Raw genomic sequence first — 18,695 nt, forward strand, 5'->3', positions numbered from 1 at the left:
CTAATAAAGTGAACTCAAGATCAGTGTTTTAAATCATTTTACAGCTGTGATTACAAACTGCTTTCATTCAATACACAGGGTTGTTTTCTAGCAGTTCTCAAGGCAGCGACTGCCGGGATCATGCTGGACTTGAACAGGGTAAATAAGAATCACCACCTGAACGGCATGATTTTAAGATACAATCTCCTTCCATCTGAAAGACCATGCATATACGCTTGCTATCAATGGAGGCATCTGTAGCTAGAGCCCTGATGATTAAGAAAGACAAGACTTAGAAGGACTGTTGCCCATTTTACCTAGAACGCTTTTCTAGCACAGGTAGCATTATAGGTCCTAGACCTATAATCACTGCAGTATTCCTGGTTTTAAAAGGTAAGACGGATAATGAAATAAAACACAGACAGGAAGTAGGTGAAAGTAAAAGAAAGGAAATGAACCAAAAAATTGTCGGAGTGAGGGACCCAGAAAAATGAAAAAGGAGAAGAATCACAGGCACTCTGTTTTCAGTTAACTAGTTACTCATTCACTATATTCCAGCACATTATATACCTGTAAAGAAACTAATTGGGAAAGAATGGATCCACTGAAACTTAGAGAATGAGGTCTCACTTTTCACACTTGCATTCATGCAACCTTTTCTAACCACTGTAACAGCAGAGACTTTTTTAATGATATGAGGTATGTGTTAGTTTTTACTGTCGCATGAATTTGCACTGCAAAGGTAATTCTGTCAAACAGGGCACATGATGAATTCTGCAGGAAAAGCTAACACCACATGAAGTTTTAGGAGACTGTACAGAGAACAAGCCTGCATGGCACTGCATTGTGACATGACTCTCTTCCCTTTAGTTAAGCGAAACTCGTGTGATCTAGTGAGGCAGACAGGTAGCATTCTTTTAAATAATTTCACTAGTATACAAGGCTTTTGCTTTTGGCATTCATTTTACATTTTTATTAGCCATTTTTGCACATAAATCTCAAATACTAATAGTATATTACACTTGATATTTTACCTCCAGAGTATAACAAACAGGTAGATAATGTAAAACACAGGCAAGCCTCCAAACCAGCAGTGTCAAGACCTCGCTTAAAAAAAAATTGGTTTTTGTCAACGAATTTTTAACAGTTGAGGATTAATGAAACTAAATCTAGTAATCTCTTCTTCAAAATACTGCTTCTGATTCAAAAAAAGCTTATGTTATCTCTTTAGAGAATTAGCTTTCGTTTATTAGTAACAAACTCTATGCCACAGAATTGTTTTATAGAGAAGTCAGATATCTGCTTAATCACAAAACCCAAGCATTTAAGCTAAACCTATTTCATAAATTGTATGGGTAAAGTAAATGGTAGCTAACAGAAATGAAACCTAAAAATGAATCTCTCATTTTTCAGCAATGTGTGTTGTAGTAAGTAATGCAAAACACATTTTGATATTGACTTGAAATTAAAAAGAGGAAGAAGTTGAGATGCACAGAAATTCTTCTTTTGCTCTTAGGACACTACAATTTATCATTTTGTTTTATTGTTTCTGCACTCACACAAAACCCAAACCAAAAGCAAAACTGACATTCATGACATCTCTAGAGTGTAAACAATAGCATTTTCTTTTAGTGGGTTATTCTGGTGTGATCATTACTGCAGAAAAGATAGCACTCAAGGTAAAGGATAACAAAGGCTGAAGATCAAAACTGACTGCCAAGCTCAGCAGGTACCAGACACCTAATCAAACCTACTGCCACAAACTACATGCGTAGTTTTACAAATTGGTAATTATCAGAAACTAATCTAGCATTTGTTCATGCAAACAGCAGGTTTTGAATGTCATATACTCAAACCTATAAAAGTTTGTCTCATGAACCACAACTTTGTGCTTTGCTGACATGCACAGGTAGAATTAACCTCAAGATGAAAAAAATCATGTCATTTATGATACTGATAGAGCAGAACAGATAATAAATAAAATTAAAAGGATACACTAAGTACCGTCATTTTATTATAGGGAAAAGTAAAGGAAATTAATAAATGAATGGTAAAAAAAAAGGATAAATGGTAAAAATAAAGGCTATTCATAAAGTAAATAGAAAGAAGTCTTTGAAATTAATCTATAATATTTTTTACTAGCAATGATAACATGGCAGTCCATGTCATAATCACAAAACAGATTTTCTGGTTTTAGTCCTTACTAATCTCAAAATAACAGTTAACCCTACCACTAATGGACAGGACTGTAATCTGAGTTTCAGCAGTTAACATCTTGAAATAATTAATGATTATCTGGAAATAAACATCAATGCAAAGGAAAAGAGAATTTGTTCAGTGTCTTTCAGAAGAATTACAAAAAAGTCTCAGCTGGATAGTCACTTTTTTTGGATCATCTCCTACTTTACTACTTGCAGACAGCACTAGATGAATAAATAGCCCAGACAATCCCAGAAAGCCATATCATCTCCATTAGTGATACCAAAGCTTAACTTTAGCACTGTTAAAGGGCCAGAAAACATTCCTCAGCTTAATAATTTCTTTAACTCCAGAAAGAGAAGTGCCAACAAATGCATTTTCTATGGGAGACTGATGTTTAAAAGAGTGAATTTTAACTGTTTATACACAAATCTTGACTTGCTTAAACACTGTATGTATGAAATATGAACAGACGGAAATCAAAGAGACACTCATAGTGTATGAAGTTTGATAAAATTATGGAGTAAATTATTAAATATACTGGAAACAGTGAATATTCTGTTGAAAGCACATATCCTTTATCTCATTTTAGATGATGTGTTACATGAAAATATCAGACCCCAAAGACAGTATCTAAAACAAAATGAGAGGAAAATTAAACCTCTATTTTAAAATTGCAAGTTTGATTATTTTTAATTTAAAAAGTTGTAACTTTCTGAGAGAAAAACCATTTGGTTCCTTTAAACCAGAAAGTTCTTCTACAGTATTTGCACAGCTGATGCCGTTCAATTGTGGACACTATAGCAAGGGAGGCTGCAAAGGCAGAATGACTACTTTCAATTAAGTGATCATACCTGTAACTGTTTTTGTTTTGACAGGACTGCTGGCATACTCAGAGGCTTGATTTGACTGCTGCCTTGCCAAAGGTGCACTTCCAACTGATACTTCATCCTCTTTTTTTCGAGTTACGGACACTCCAAGTGGAAGAGTTCCTACAGACTGCTAGAAAAAGAAGTGCCTTGTGAACCACTCAGAACCAAACCATATTAATAATGAATTATGACATCGTCATAGGAAGCATGTCTTGCAACTACTTATTTTGAAATGTATAAAAGGCAACTTAAAACACCGATTGAACTGCGTGTATTTTTTAAAAATATATGAAACACTACATTCAAACTTGCACTTGTAATTCTTTATTTTAGTCCTTCTGGTTGGAAGAAAAGCTCTACAATAATGCAGATAATGAAACAGACTTTTTGAACTTCAAATATCATGCTTATTAGTCAATCAAAATGCACATGAATAAACCTGGATGACCATCAAAGCAAAATAATTATCTAAATGTTTAACAGAAACTGGAAAATCTTAGCCAGACATGAAGATCTTAAAGTTTTGCAAAGGAATTCATCAACTTTCACTAAACTTTGAAAGAAAAGATGCATTATTATTTATATATTATTATAACATTCCTCACATTTTAAACATAAAATTTAATTTATATTTTAAATATAAAATTAATCCTGACCACTGCTGATATTGAATTGTTTTGTCTTTCAAGCATATCAATAAATGACAAACTGCTCAAAATATGACACTATTAAACAAAACTGAAGGCACTGAAATCTAGTTTGAAAGACTTTATCCTCGTTTTAAAGATCAGAAAAGAGTGAGGTATATTAATCCACACAGGTTCTGGAACAGGAGGGCCACAAGTGAGTACAGCCTCTTGACTTCGTTGTTACCTTTTTCACTAACATGAGCTAGAAGACAAAATCATTAAAAAAACCCTGGATCCTCAATTTTGTTTTACAGTTGGCTGTTATCATTTTGCTACAGCATTAGCTACTATGTAAATTGTAGATGCATCCCAGTCAACAAAAGCAGATGATGTCTACTGTTGATTTTGCAGAGGGTTATCATTTAAAGATGAAAAAAGTTTTTCTCTAAAGATCAGACATTAGGATTACATGCATCTTAATCTATTTTTGTATAATTTAATTTTGTTGGTATTGGAGCAAAAATGTGATCCATATAGTTGGGTAATGAGAAACCTCACACGTTGCATTAGGAATCTCTGTGGGAAACAAATTCGTGTGAGGCGGGCAATGTGCTTGTAAATTTTCTCCAATAGAAAACAGATCACTGAATCAAATAGTGTGCAACACGTGCACACATACAAAACCCCAAAACAAACAGAAAAAAATCATTTAATTGAAGAACGACTTCCAAACGCCTTCAACATTTTCCACTATAAAAGTAAATTGAAATAAGAGAGACAATTAACTATTTAATCCCACTCCAGTGAAAACAATCAAGTTGCATATACAGTGGTATGCAAAGTTAATAGGAAAATATTAATGTCAATGACAAACAGATCTCTCATCTCTTTTCCCCCTTCTGAAAGTAGTCATCAACTTTGTCTCTAAAGGCATTCTGGAATACCGTAACATGTTGCTTTAGTGTCCTCTAGCCATAACAACAACAAAAAAAACCTATCAGCTTTGAAAAGACAATTTTACACCACAGAAATACTTCCCACATGCATACATAGATTCTGAAGTTTTGTAAAGTTCCATCTGACACATTATGCGACCTACTTTCAAAATTTTGCAGTTTATCTGATACAACCTTCCATAAGACAAAGCCATCTGCAGCTTTCCCATGACAGCAACTGCTGAGCAATGTCTTGGCAATTCTGAACACGACATTGCAAGAACTTTGACTTGCCAAAGCAAAGCAAGAGTTTATGAAGAATGAATACAAACAATACAAGAAAGCACAACTGACAAAAGCATGGAAATACTGTTTGAAGAAGCGGTATCTTTTTCTGAACCACTGAAGAAAAGGATCAGCAAAATACAATAATAATAAGTTACACTACTAGTCATATAGTGAAAAACATCAAGGCTATCACAGCCAGACAAAGCTGGAAGAAATTATGAGTGCTTGAGTGCTGATCTGGACAATGAAACAGCTGTTTCATCTTTGCTCACTGAAATCATGCCTGATGTTGCTGTTGATGACGCCCAGCACAATCTTGTCAGGTTTTTGGCAAAAGATTTCTAGTTAAAAAAATGCAGAAGATGAAAGATCAACGTTGAACTAGATGGAAAAGGATCATCAAGATTTGGGTTTTAGCCACAAAATGATGAGGAAATTGTGGCTTGGGAAATAGCAGATGACAAGAGCCCCACAGCTGCACGAGAAGATGAATTTGATGGGAAAAGAGATATTGCAGGCAAGTGTTATCATAAGCATTTCATCACAAGAATCCAAAAAGCTATCTATAAACTACTATGTAGTAAAGTTTAACACACCTATTTGGGATGTAAGCTTTATGGTTACTGATTTGTAGTGCTTTATAAAGAAGATAAAGAACATGTAATAACATTAAGGAACTACAGCAACATTTATACAAAGTTGTGTTGACAAAGTCAAAATCAGATTCAGTTCTAGAATACTGATTGTGGTTTTATAAATGCAATAATGTTTAGTGACTATTATACACTGAATTAATAATTCATGATAATCAGAGTAAGAAAATTTAATATTTTTCCAGTATAATTATTACAAACAACATTGTAAGCGGTAGATAAAACACTACATGAATGCTATCCTTTTCCAAATTTAAATTTTATTGACACAAATAATTTAACACATTACAGACCACGTTAAGTATGGGTACAAAACAAACATACATATATGTTATCTATGCATGCAAATAGAGTGATACATATAGACACATATGTACATATAGTGATACATATATCTTCATCTTAATTCACACTGCACAGTCAACATGACTTTGGAAATTATATCTAAGATGACAGAAAGGCACAGAACAATAATAACTAGAAACCAACCTGCCAAAAATACGAAGCCCCAAGTACTTCCTGATTCATGTGGAGATATGCCAACTGACTGAAGCCAAAATATCCTGTAAAGAGGGCTAGTGGAAATTTGCCCCAGGTAGAATAAATTAGCATTTTATTTTACTTGATATTTTTGGCAATTAAATATTTTATTTCTAAATTATAACTTCCTATGAGTGTGAGGCCGAGGATGCAGATCAATCTGGGCACATTAGAAACACTTGTAAAGAAAGTTTGATCAACTGAGCAGACGAGTAACTTTCATTTGAGGGATACCTACATGTGTACATGTGCAGTAGCTTGAAACCAGCAAGCAGGAAGAAAAATTAGTGAAATTGTTGGAATGGGTACAGATGGCAGTTCTACTCAAGACATGGTGTTTTGTGAACATCTGAGATCATTGTCATGCAATCACTATCTCCCTCAAAGAGGAATATTTACCCAAGCTGCAAGACTGTCCAAGAATGTGCCAGAATGAGCTGCGACAGCAAGGATGATCTACCTTACCCAGCTTGCAAGAAATTCTAATAGTATAAAATCACAATAGCTGCTTGACTATAGAGTTGCGTTTCACTGTTTTGATTCCGAGATTAAAAATGTAAGCACACACCTAAATTGCTTGAGAGGACTCAAACAAAACCAGGCATTAGGCTTAGTTCCCAATTAAATTATTTAATCAAATTAAACTAATGAAAAATAATTTATTTCCAAATTAAAAGGATTAGGCATGCCTAATTCTTGGGGCCAACAAAAGCACCTTCTTTCCTGGCAAATAAACTTGCTAATTCAAATTAATTCTGTGACTGTTTCGGGTAGGAATTTCAGGTACACTCAGAAAAGTGCTCTGCTGGGATAAAAGACCAATCGCTGATTAGCTGTACTCTTTCCAGGTTTGAGAGGTGAACTGATGTCAGACAAAACCCCCCAAACTTTCACCAGCTGATGAAAACTTTCTATCAGCAGTTTCAACGGACCTCTGAAAGTAGAAGATACAAGGTTCCCTTGTAACCTTAGTTCCTTAAGTAAGCAGTAATTTTATTACTATATCCTTAACTGGGTTCCCTGGGATAAGAAGTGACAGATCCTGATAGGGATAAACACAGTGCTTTTGGCCGGCAAGCAAGATCAGAAATCAAAACCTGTCAAATAATTCGAGAAATCTTTGTAAACCAAGATGATAATCAAGTCTACCACAGAAACATGCCTGTTATATCCAAGACTTCTCTGCTTTTTATCGAGGTAGAAGAGAAAAACTAGAACTTAAGGGAAACACAGCTCTACCTGCAACATCCAACTTTACTACTACATGGAAAAATCTTAAACTTGGATACCGAAACTTCCCCTTACACTGGGTCATTCATTATCGGAAGTGTTCAGCTCTTAAAGACAAAAATCTGCAATAATCCAAAAGTCATCCTAAGACAGACCAAATTAAAGGAACTACTTGTTCTACATGAGTCTGACGACCAAGTCATGATAATAAAATTATTTCTTCTTAGGCAAATATTCAAGAGAGTGCAGGCCTCTGAATGAAGAATTGCCCAAAGCGTACCATCAAGCGTTGCTAATATCCTCAGCTCATAAACTTTCCATAAAGATGAAAGGATTTTATAGCACAGTAACATTCAAGGTAATGGTAGAGAATAAAAAAAAAAAAAAATGCGAAGAGAAAATAGTTGAAGGAATGAAATAAAAATGGATTAAATGGAATTGATAACAACCATTTCTGTAACTTACCTATCTGGCTGATGAAAAAGTTTTGGTTTTGAACTGAGATACACAACCTCCTATGGTGTGGGTGTTCATAAAAAAGGGGATAAATTCAGATTCTGGAATCATCTGGGTGTATTAGATTCCAGTGACTTAAAACATGATGAATCTGGAAGAAGTGCGATGTCTTTTCCTTAGTTGTTCCTGTATATGACTAAGGATTTTCACCCTGCACTGCCGGGTTTATTTCTACGCCACTACCGAAACACTCGTTAAATTAGGTAGTAACAAACATCTGTACAGAACAGGCAAAGAAAATGACAGAAATATGAATCCATGTCTATGCCTAGGTGCACACAGTTTAGTCTTCACCAAAATTGGTCCTTTTACCTCATAAAAATGAGTCAAATAATGAAAGTATTGGCAAGCTATGAAGGATCTACAATACTGCACATTTGAGGAAAAGAGATCACATGCAATCTTTCCTAAAATCACTGCAAAAAGTATCACATAGCTGACTGTCTCATATCAAAGTATAGCTAAGGCTTTTTTGCCAAGGAAAACAAGCTCTTTAAATATTTATCTGTGCAAAGCTAAGTATGGGCTTTTATAAAGAGAGTAAATACATGAAAAACACTACTGGTTTACAAATTAGAGCAAGCCACATTTGGAAAAAAAATTTCAAAAAATAGTCAAAATAAAATATTAAATTACTGGAAACCAGGCCTCTAAATGTAATTTTGTTTTGCTTTTTAACAAGGAGGCAATGTTAACAAGCAGTAAACAGCATACATGCAAGAAGCCACTCCCCCAAATTCTGTCCAAATTAACCTTTCATAAAGCATTAAAGAGCATATCTTTTCAACTGGGTTTTCAGACAAAAGAAACAAAAGCTTCAAGAATATATTATAGATATGCTCAGTTAAAGACCTCTTAAAATGCAGCAAGTAAGCAACTAGTGCACATTCTAAACTAAGAAGTACATATAGCTCAATTAACAAAAACAATCCATATAGACTACAGTATTTTAAAAATTGAATTTGCTGCTCCAACCTCATGGATTATTACCAGTTACTGAAAAAAATGGTGGCAAAAAAAAACTTATTTCATAGAAGTCTAAGAAATTTAGGGAACCAAAAATGATATTATTTTTAACACCTATATAATGTAAAATATCACGGACTCAGAGAATGGTCTTGGTTGGAAGGGACCTCAAAGGTCATCATATTCCAACACCTCTGCCATGGACAGGGACACCTTCCACCAGATGAAACTGCTCAAAGCCCCATCCAACCTGGCCTTAAACTCTTTTCTACACTCAAATACCATTTCTATAGCGATGACTCAGGCCTGCAACTCTGTGCTCTGGGCTTTGCTCTCCCTGCTCAAGTTCATATATCGGGGTAGCTCTCTGACATCTCTTGAGTATCTCACCACCCACTCAGCACAACACGGCTTAACCTCTTTTCCTCAGCTCAGTGTTTCCTTGAGCTCAGCAACACCAGGATGCTGCTCCTTTGCCAGAGTCCAAATGCTGTCTTCACTTCCAGCCTCCTCCTGTGTCTTCATATCTTGGCCACCTCAAGGGCTTGTGTAACCTTGCAAAGCCTTTCCTCCCACCTGTGTTTTCATCAGAACCGCCTCCATTTGCTGCAACATTGGTTTTTCGCCCCAGCAAACTCAGGTGGGTCAGCTTGCATCCAACTGGATGCTGCTTCAGGCACTGTCTTCCCCATCATATGCGATTTTGATGTGAAACATATGAATGGAATGCAACATATCTGCCTCACTGATTTTCCTTTCAGCAGTCATGTGGACAGTATAAAAAGCAGAATAATTACATTTTTATCAGATTTCTTCTTAATGCATTACTACTTAAAATATAGAGCTGAAAAGCAAGCATTTACATTCAAAAATTTTACCCATGTTTCCAACATAATATTATTTAGAAATATTGACATCTTTAAACCTTTTTCAGCATTTCTACTTCATAGGATAACACATCAAACGTCAAAACAAAAAAATTTACCATGTAATCACTTTCTCCAGAACGTTTTTTACCTATTCTTTGGGTTTTGAACTAAAGGAGAGTAAAATCAAAAAGTATACTTTTAAATTTATTCTTTGCATATTAAGTACTAAAAAGTTGAGAATCAATCCTCTAACCACTAGAACTATCACAGAACTGGTTAATAACAGGGTAGCATTACAAATAAACTCTTTTTAAACATATACATTAAGTAACAAGTTCTGGTTGTTGTGGTTTTTCTTTTAAACTAACAACTTGGTGTAAATATCTTACGAGGCACAAAGTACAGAACGTACTGAATTAAAATATGTCTGAGTAGTCTCTAGCTTAAAAATAAAAAATTGAGGATTTTGAAAATAAGTTTTGAACTTTAAGTTACAGTGCTTTGATTTTTAATGTTTAGCCCTTGGTCTGCACCAAGGCTCACGTTATTTCAGCTCGGTATCGCTGAAAAATAAACTAATATAACGTAACAAAAATTTATTCCAACAATTGCTGTCACTTTAATACATACTGTCTTGGATCTTCTAGTTTTTTTTGGTTTTTAACCCCTTAGCTGGCAAGGGTTTCTGGAGCTCACTGTACACATACTACAGTGCTCCAAAAAGGAAGGGTGATCTACCAATAGTGTCTTTTTTTCTAGACAAAGCAGCATGTAATACTTGCTGCAGTAATTATCCAGAAAGATCATCAGCTGATGATGAGGTGATAACACTCATGATAATAAACACCTTTTCCTTACCTCTTCCTGTCCCAGTTACCAATCTCTTTTCTTTTTTTTTTTTTCATTTCCTGACACTAAATGTATTTTCTTCTGTTTGTACATCATTCAGAACTCTTTAGACATGAAATCAACATAAAACATTTTTGAAAAATGTGTTAAACACCATAAACATTATGCAATCTTAAATAACTTCCTGTGTTTAATTGTGTGTAGAAAAGGAAAGGAGCAGGAGGGCAAAAGAGCTAAAAAAGAGCTGAAATATTTCATTATCTATGAGATTACACACTGATATCAAGTCAGGAAATTTATGAACTTCTTTTTCCACTGGAAAAGGCTGGAGTATGGACTGCCTTCTTCACCTCAGCTTTTACTAGCAAGACCAGCCGTGGTCTCCTCCCGAGAGCAGGGGGAAAGGATGGAGCTAGGAAGATGTACTGTCAGTGGACAAGAATCAGGTATGGGAATGCTTAGCAAAATAGACATATATAAATAAAGAAGGTTAAGAAGGAAGACTCGGAGAACTATATGTCAGTCAGCTTCACCTCAGTCCTTCGGAAGGTGATGGAAAGACTAATAATGGAAACCACTTCCAGGCATATGAAGGACAAGAAGGTGACTAGGAATAATTAGCACAGTTTCACCAAGGGGAAGTAATACTTGACCAATTTGATAACATTTTATGATGAAATGACTTGTTTGGTAGGTGAAGGGAGAACAGTCAATATTGTATACCTGGACTTGAGTAAGGCTTTTGACACTGCCTTCCAAGAGATCTGCACAGAGAATCTCATGAAGTACAGACTGGATGAGTAGACAGGGAAGTGGATGGAACATTGTCTGAATGGCCAGGCCCAGAAGGCGGTGACCGGTGGCACAAAGTCTAGTTGAACTTGAGTAAGTGGCAACGTACCCCAGGGGTCAACGGGTCCAATCCTGTTCAGTACGTTCATTAATGGGAGGACTGGCTGATATGTCAAAGGGTTGTGCTGCCATCCAGACAGACCATAACCAGCTGGAGAAACAGATGACAGGAACATTCCAAAGTTCACCTTTGAGAAGTGCAAAGTCCTGCACTTGTAGAAGAACAATTTCATGCATTGGTATATGGTGGGGACTTCCCAGATGGAAAGCAGCTGTGCAGAAAATGTCAAGGTGGACACCAGGTTGAACACGAGTCAGCCCAGTGGCCTTGCAGCAAAGAAGGTGAATGGTATCCTGGGCTGCACTAGACAAAGTATTGTCAACAAATAAAGTGATGTGATCCTTTCCCCACCCCTACTCAGTGCCGTGTTTAGTTCTGGACTCCCCAGTACAGGAGAGACATACTGGAGAGTCCAGCAAAGGGCCACAAGGATGATTACGAAACTGCAACATCTTCCATACAAGGAAAGGCTGAGGCTGTTCCTGGGATTGGTCAGCCTGGGGAAGAGAATGTTTCCAAGCTCTTCTCAGTGATGCCCAATGACAGGATCAGAAACAATGGGCACACACTGAAACACAGAAGGTTCTCTTTGAACTTGAAGAAATATGTTTTCACTTGTGAAAGTGACTGAGCACTCGAACAGTCTCTTTATTGAGTAAGACTACTACAACTTACTGAATTGACCAGCACGATTTTGTAGACTTCACACATAAGAAAACTAAAACGTTTGCCTCAAGTTCAGTTCAGAGAAAGACATCAATTCTATTCCTGAATAATAGAAACATAAGCAGTATCGGCTTTGCTATATCACCTTTTAAAGAAAAAGCTACACATCACACCATACAGTATAAAAAACAGCAGAAATTCTTACTATGACCTGATTCATTAGTTTTCTCTATTATTACTGGGAACATTTACAAATTATAAAGTTGCAGCAAACATAATAAAATGAGGACATCAAAAGCATGCAACAACAGCTCTGTGCTCGTCTATATTTTGTATACTTAGAGTTGTTATTTAATTTCTGCCAAACTAAATTTTATAATAAGGACGACTACTCATTATTAAAATCCAGTTAAGATCCTCAGAATGGAATCGTATCGACCTACGTCAAGTATCACCAACTGGATAAGAGGTGATAATGGACATGATTAGTCTGACCAATTATGACAAATTTAAGCTTTGAATATTCGACCGGTCTGCCAAACAACAATTAAATGTACGTTTAAAACCAGATAAAACCTGTCTTCTTTCCAGGTCAAGAGTATGGAGTATGAGAATTTAGGTCAAGAATACAAAGACAACAGTGCCAACAGGCTGGATCCCATCCCCCTCCATCCTCCCTCCCTGGATTCAGTTGGGGTAAGCACTTTGTGTAGGCACATCAAATATACATCTGAACATCAAGCAACTAATATCAAACTAATTGTTAGCATCTCTCTCTGTACTCTAACCCTATCTATGTGTTATCTTTATCTGCATCTGACTGTTATTGCTCCCCATACATCATTGCTTGTCGTGCAACTGTACAAGCTCGGGTACAGTATTATAAATAGGGTTGTTCAAAGCATTTTCATAAACATTACGTTCTCTGCAGCTATTAACAAACCTTACTAAGTCATGAGCTGTTAGTCTTCATAAAACTGACTTGTTTGTACAAGTCTCTGCACTTTATTATAACGGTTTAGAGGGATTAAAAGGGGAGTCTCTACTCCAACCAGCCAGGCTAAATTTATTGCCTTTGTGACGTAGTTGAATTTAAAGTCATTTGCAACGTGACACGCTGGGTGATTATCAATTACCCTTGCATGCTTGTTATGTTTCCTGTTGCATATGTAGCAAACCGGGTGATTATCAATTACCCTTGTGTCCTTGCTACAGTTCTGACAGGCTGGGCATCGTACCCTTGTGTCACTCAGTTTGGAAGACTCTGCCTAGCAGGCTGAGTGATACTTTCCACTCTTGCAATACTGTTAGGCAAACAGTCAAACAGATCAAGAAACTCTCTTCTTGAAGCCTCTTGTATATATTTTCAGATTTACCCACTCATGACATTAACCACATTGTCCCCCTTGACACATGACACATCTTAGCAGCTAAAATTAGTTGCAAAATACGGATCCTGAACAGTGAACACCAAAAACATTCTCTCTATTCTTTTAATTAAACATTATAAATGAAAACATTGTGGAACAACAATTCTTATTGCAAACTAACATTTTAAATAATTCAAAATAAGATTAACAGTATGTGCAGCAGACTAAAAAGAGCAGGGTGACAGAAAACAAATATGTGCAACAAGAACACACTACTGGCATACATGGAAGAGAAAATTTCCCCTCTCCCCACCGCTTATCTCCCACAATTACGTACCTGCTGAATGTGTCTACTAGCTCGTCTCTGAGGCTGATAGATAAGCCAAGCATACAGGACTGGATCAACATTAATTGCTAAACCTTGTATGCTGGACAAGAGTACTGCACCTGTACATCGTAAAAAAGAAAAGAAAATGTGAACTATCTGCTAAAAAATCTCCATATAAATACTCCGTTTTCTTGCGTACAAAACATCTTTTATGCAGACTTTTGATGGGATTGGACTTAACACATACATTTATTTTAAACTGCAATCAAAAGTAATAATTAAAACATAAACCCAAATAACTTCTCAAAAGTGAGAAAACTGCCAAGCATTGCCAGTGTTATGGACAAAAATGTAGGGAATTGCGTTTTGATTTTGCTTATTACATTTTTTTTGCCAAGAAAAAAGCTTGTTCTCAAAAAGTTGTGTAACTGAATACACACAACACCTTTCCTCAGATTGTCCGCCAAAAATAACATGAAAGAAGTCAATGAGACCCTTGGCAGAAAGAAAAGAATATAATGCATGACTTTCCCTCAGCTTCAATAAAGAAAAACTTGGTCTAGGACAGCGGGATCTTTTAATAAAGACGTGTAGTTTGTGTTCCGTCCAAAGCTGCTCAGGACAAACATTTTTCATGTAAATGCGGTCATGAATATTCTTCAGCAGACTAGTTAGGCAAAATGAGGGAAATTTTTGAACTTTGCTAAATTTGTCAGTCTTGGTACTGTGAGGTCCTAGGATTTTATCCTGTTTTACAATATATGTTATTTTCTTTACATGTCACTTTTGAAGTTCTAGAATTACAAGATAGGGTTACTATATCTTCGTTTCTTAAAAGTAAACTTATAGTTTTCTTATGCTTGTGAAGAAAAGCTTACCTGGGAAACATTAATGCTCAAAATATGAGAAGAGCTATTCTTAGGATTCAGAAATCAGCATATACTTCAAGCCAAGCACCCTACACCCCAATTTATGAAGCACTACTTCTATTAAACCTGCATAAAAAAATCTAATGATGCATTAATTTAGTGAAGTTTTTGTTTTAATAGTGCTGACAAAGTATCTATTGCAGCAGAACTTAATTAGAGAGCTGTAAAATTCAAGAGCAAATTGATTAATGCAATACTGATTGATTATATGGAAAAGTGTAGGAAGTAGTAATAGGCAGTTATCTTTTCACATAAGTTTTGCAATTTTACACAAGTAAATAAATGCTATAATGAAATAAACTCAAAACACAAATACTGCTTACCAGCAGTTCCTAGGACCAAGTTCTAGAGAATTACAGCTGTTCTATAATTCAAAGAATCATAGGTCCCAAAGCCATATATTGAATGATATTTACTCTGTAGTGCACAATATAATTATGCAGCAATCTGAATTTAATAATAAATTCAAATACATTCAGAAATCTTGACATTCAACGTACTTTACAAAACCCAACAAAAACGTACACCTCCAAACATGTAACACATCACCAAAACTATAAACAAACAAACAAAGAGACAAGCCGTGAGTTTACTGTACATAACATTTTTAAACCAGCTGAATTCCAAATGGCATTAGACCCACCAACCTAGGGCAACGCAAGCAAAGCCTGGTGAGTAAAATGGGGAAATGGCAGTCAAGACATACACAAAGATAAATCATCCGCCTAGCACAGGCTTGGAGCTGGAACACACACTGCGAGGAACTCCTATAGACAGACTAGTCTATATGATCTGATGGTTTTAAATGTCAGTAATAAACCTTAGAAATAAATCTGCAACTTAAGGGAAAGCCGATGTTGAACATAAAGTAAAGCAGCAACGTGCAAGAATAGGAGCAGTGAATGTGCCTTGTGGTAGGATCTACAGGAGACCAGAAAAAGAAAAAAGTAGTTAACAGAGGATTGATAAAGTATACGCCACAATCATTAGCTTTTATAAGATACTTAGATGCCAAACTAAAAGAATCCTGCATCTTTAAGAGATACCGCCTGTTGTCAGCAATACTTAATGAAAGGTTTAATGTATATGTGATATGACAAGTGGGAGTCAGAGACCTCCCAAAGAGTGAGGAATAAAATCAGCCTACAGGCAAAGTCAACAAAGAATCCCACATTTGTAACAGCCTCCTGAAGAAAGAAAGAAAAAAAAAAAAAAAAAAGCAGTACTGTAACACATGATGCTAGTTACCGGATTTTGTTTCTTGTTTACTGCAAAAAAAGTAGCTAAAACTGAGAAGTTCAATGCACTTAGGTCATGCTTCGAACTAAAACTATCTTTTCACTTCAATGAAGTCATACTAGCACAATCCCATAAAACTCTAAAGCTAAGTATAACAGAGAGCAAAACAGTTCATTATTCCAGTTGTTTTTTAGTTCCAGTTGTCATTAATAGCTCAATTTGTAAGAAAAATAAAAAAACAAAGAACAAAAATACAGCAGAAGTAGTCATATAAGCAATTCCATTATTTGCATTTCAATGTGACTGTCAGGTAACTTTGGTCTTCTACCGAACCACTCGAGCCACACCAACTTACTGAATTTTACTGCCACATTTGCTAATAAGTCAGTATATTCAAAGAGCAGTCTAATGACCTATGTAAAGTCCTTTTCTGTATAACAGCTGTCTTCAGAATAAGTCTGCAGTCAAAGTTCCTTAGATTTGCCTCCTCCTGCTTCCCAAAAAAAAAAAACCTCTTAAACCTGCGTTTTCATGCCAAGAAATAAGAACCCCCCAAGTTTTCAAAGAAGATTTCACTGACGTGAGGACCAAGCTGCAAGTTGGCAGCAGGCTCCTTACAAGTCTAAGAAAAAAAATTAATTGCTACTTTGTCTCTGTCAAAATGCAATGCTTGAGTTTCCTGGATTTCATTAAGGCTGTGGTGAACTTTTTCTCCCCTTCTCTTTTCTCCTTTTAATTAAATTTACATTTCAAAAAAAGCAGACCTTAGTCCCATTCCACACTAGGCTTCCCTTCCAGATCCCAGTTCTTGCCAGAGTTATCTATTACATTGAGCTAGTAAATGATTTGAAAAAAAAGAATCAAACTCAACACTCTATAATCTTTGAACATTTGAGAGTTTCCTCAAAGTCATACTGTCATTTGCCAGGCACAGTCTGGGCAAATAATTTCTTTCCTCTTCAGCTGTCGTCTCTCTCCTGTGCTTGAGTTGGCTGTGCCACCACCTCCTGCCACCCTGAGCGCTCAGAAAAGGCTTCTGGAGGAGCAGGGAGGACAGAGGTTGCCAGCCTGGGGATTCAGCCCTACTCTCACCTTCCAAAGCGAAATTCAAGCATAAGTGGCACAAGAAGGGAATAGGGTGCACTTCTTGTGACACGGAAGATGACACTCCTTATGAGGAGCGGCTGAGAGAGCTGGGGTTGTTTAGCCTTGAGAAGAGGAGGCTGAGGGGAGACCTTATTACTCTCTACAACTACCTGAAAGGAGGTTGTGGAGAGGAGGGAGCTGGCCTCTTCTCCCAAGTGACAGGGGACAGGACTAGAGGGAATGGCCTGAAGCTCCGTCAGGGGAGGTTCAGGTTGGATATCAGAAAAAAATTCTTCACAGTAAGAGTCATTGGGTACTGGAACAGGCTGCCCAGGGAGGTGGTCGAGTCGCCTTCCCTGGAGGTGTTTAAGGAACGGGTGGATGAAGTACTTAGGGACATGGTTTAGGGAGTGTTAGGAACGGTTGGACTCGATGATCCAATGGGTCCTTTCCAACCTTGTGATTCTGTGATTCTGTGACACGTAGGGGCAGCAGCAGCAGGGAAGAGAGGCCAGAGGTAAAGGCAGGATATGTGAACAAAAGCAGAGTCAAGCAGCAGAGTGATGGTGCTGAGGGATGCTGAGTGGCAATCAAAGAACGGGAAAGGCCTTCAAATACCACAGAGACAGAAGAAAAGGATGAAGGCAGCAGGATGGTGAATGAGAACTTTGGGGAGGAGAAGGCACGTGGCAACACTTCACAAAATTGTCTGTCTGGAGATGTAGGAACCTTGTAAAAGAGTACACCGCATTGCTGAGTCACTGCCCACGTTTTGCTGAAAAAAAAATTCCTAGGAAGAGTAGACTACAGTAGTTAAGTCAAGTTCAGTCATTGAAACCCAACATTTACTACAACAACATAGTATAATGCACTAGACATTGAGAAGCAACCTTGCCATTAATGTGCAGAAAAATGTACTTTGTCTTTTCATCAATAAAGGATCACCCTGGCAGAATTCTTTCTATATTCTGCTCTGTGTGTATGCAGTATCCAAACACATCTATAGTGCTTGTGAAAAATAACAATAACACGTTTGTTCATCAAGAATGGAAACTTGAATACAGGAGGAACTATGTAAAGGCTAAACCATAAAATATGAAGGTAGATAAATACTGTCTCTGCAGACTTAGCAGGAACTGACAACCCCAAGGAAAAGGTCTATCACCCCACCTGCAAATTAGCATCACAGACGATAGTGAAAAAGGCCTGCTGGAATGATTCGGAGCCTGAGTAAGGACCCCCCAGGGAGGCATGGAACAATAGCAGGAGACTGCGGATTAACTTGATAACGATCTAAAAGATACCTCGTGCAAGAAACTGAGTTCAAAGTACAGAAGTGAAGATAAGGAAAACGAAAAGGAGATCGCCACATGGACAATATCGACCTGCAGAATAATATAAAAGGAACTGAGAACTCGGACTTGGTTGTGAGCCGTTGGCGGAGCGGAGACTCCCCGGCTGCACCCAGCGCTGTTTGCTTGCTATCGCTTGCTGTAATTAATAAAATTGTGAATCGATCCTCAAAGGCTGAATCAATTATTCGCCTCAAACTTATAACAAATTTGGTGCCGTGACTCGGATCAGGCAGCCCCGGTGGAAGGCTCCACCCGGGGAGGCGCCCTTGCCGTCTCTTTTTGGC

General features: G+C 37.0%; 1 protein-coding gene across 5 annotated transcripts in view; it reads right to left on the reverse strand.

Annotated features, from left to right (window-relative positions):
* VPS13B (vacuolar protein sorting 13 homolog B) overlaps positions 1-18,695 on the reverse strand; it is a 453,221-nt gene that overhangs the window by 235,526 nt on the left and 199,000 nt on the right. For 4 of the 5 annotated variants that reach the window (XR_008448774.1, XM_054059974.1, XM_054059977.1 and 1 more), the window contains exons 20-21: positions 13,812-13,921; positions 3,033-3,180 (exon numbers count right to left, since the gene is read on the reverse strand). Coding sequence is in view for 4 of the 5 variants with exons in the window: in XM_054059974.1 (XP_053915949.1) it covers positions 3,033-3,180; positions 13,812-13,921 (258 nt within the window). In the remaining variant the exon portion in view is untranslated. The remainder of the gene's footprint in view (positions 1-3,032; positions 3,181-13,811; positions 13,922-18,695) is intronic. The other variant, XM_054059975.1, reaches the window with a different exon arrangement.

This window comes from Cuculus canorus, chromosome 2 (assembly GCF_017976375.1).
Source record: "Cuculus canorus isolate bCucCan1 chromosome 2, bCucCan1.pri, whole genome shotgun sequence".
Classification (NCBI taxonomy): domain Eukaryota; kingdom Metazoa; phylum Chordata; class Aves; order Cuculiformes; family Cuculidae; genus Cuculus; species Cuculus canorus.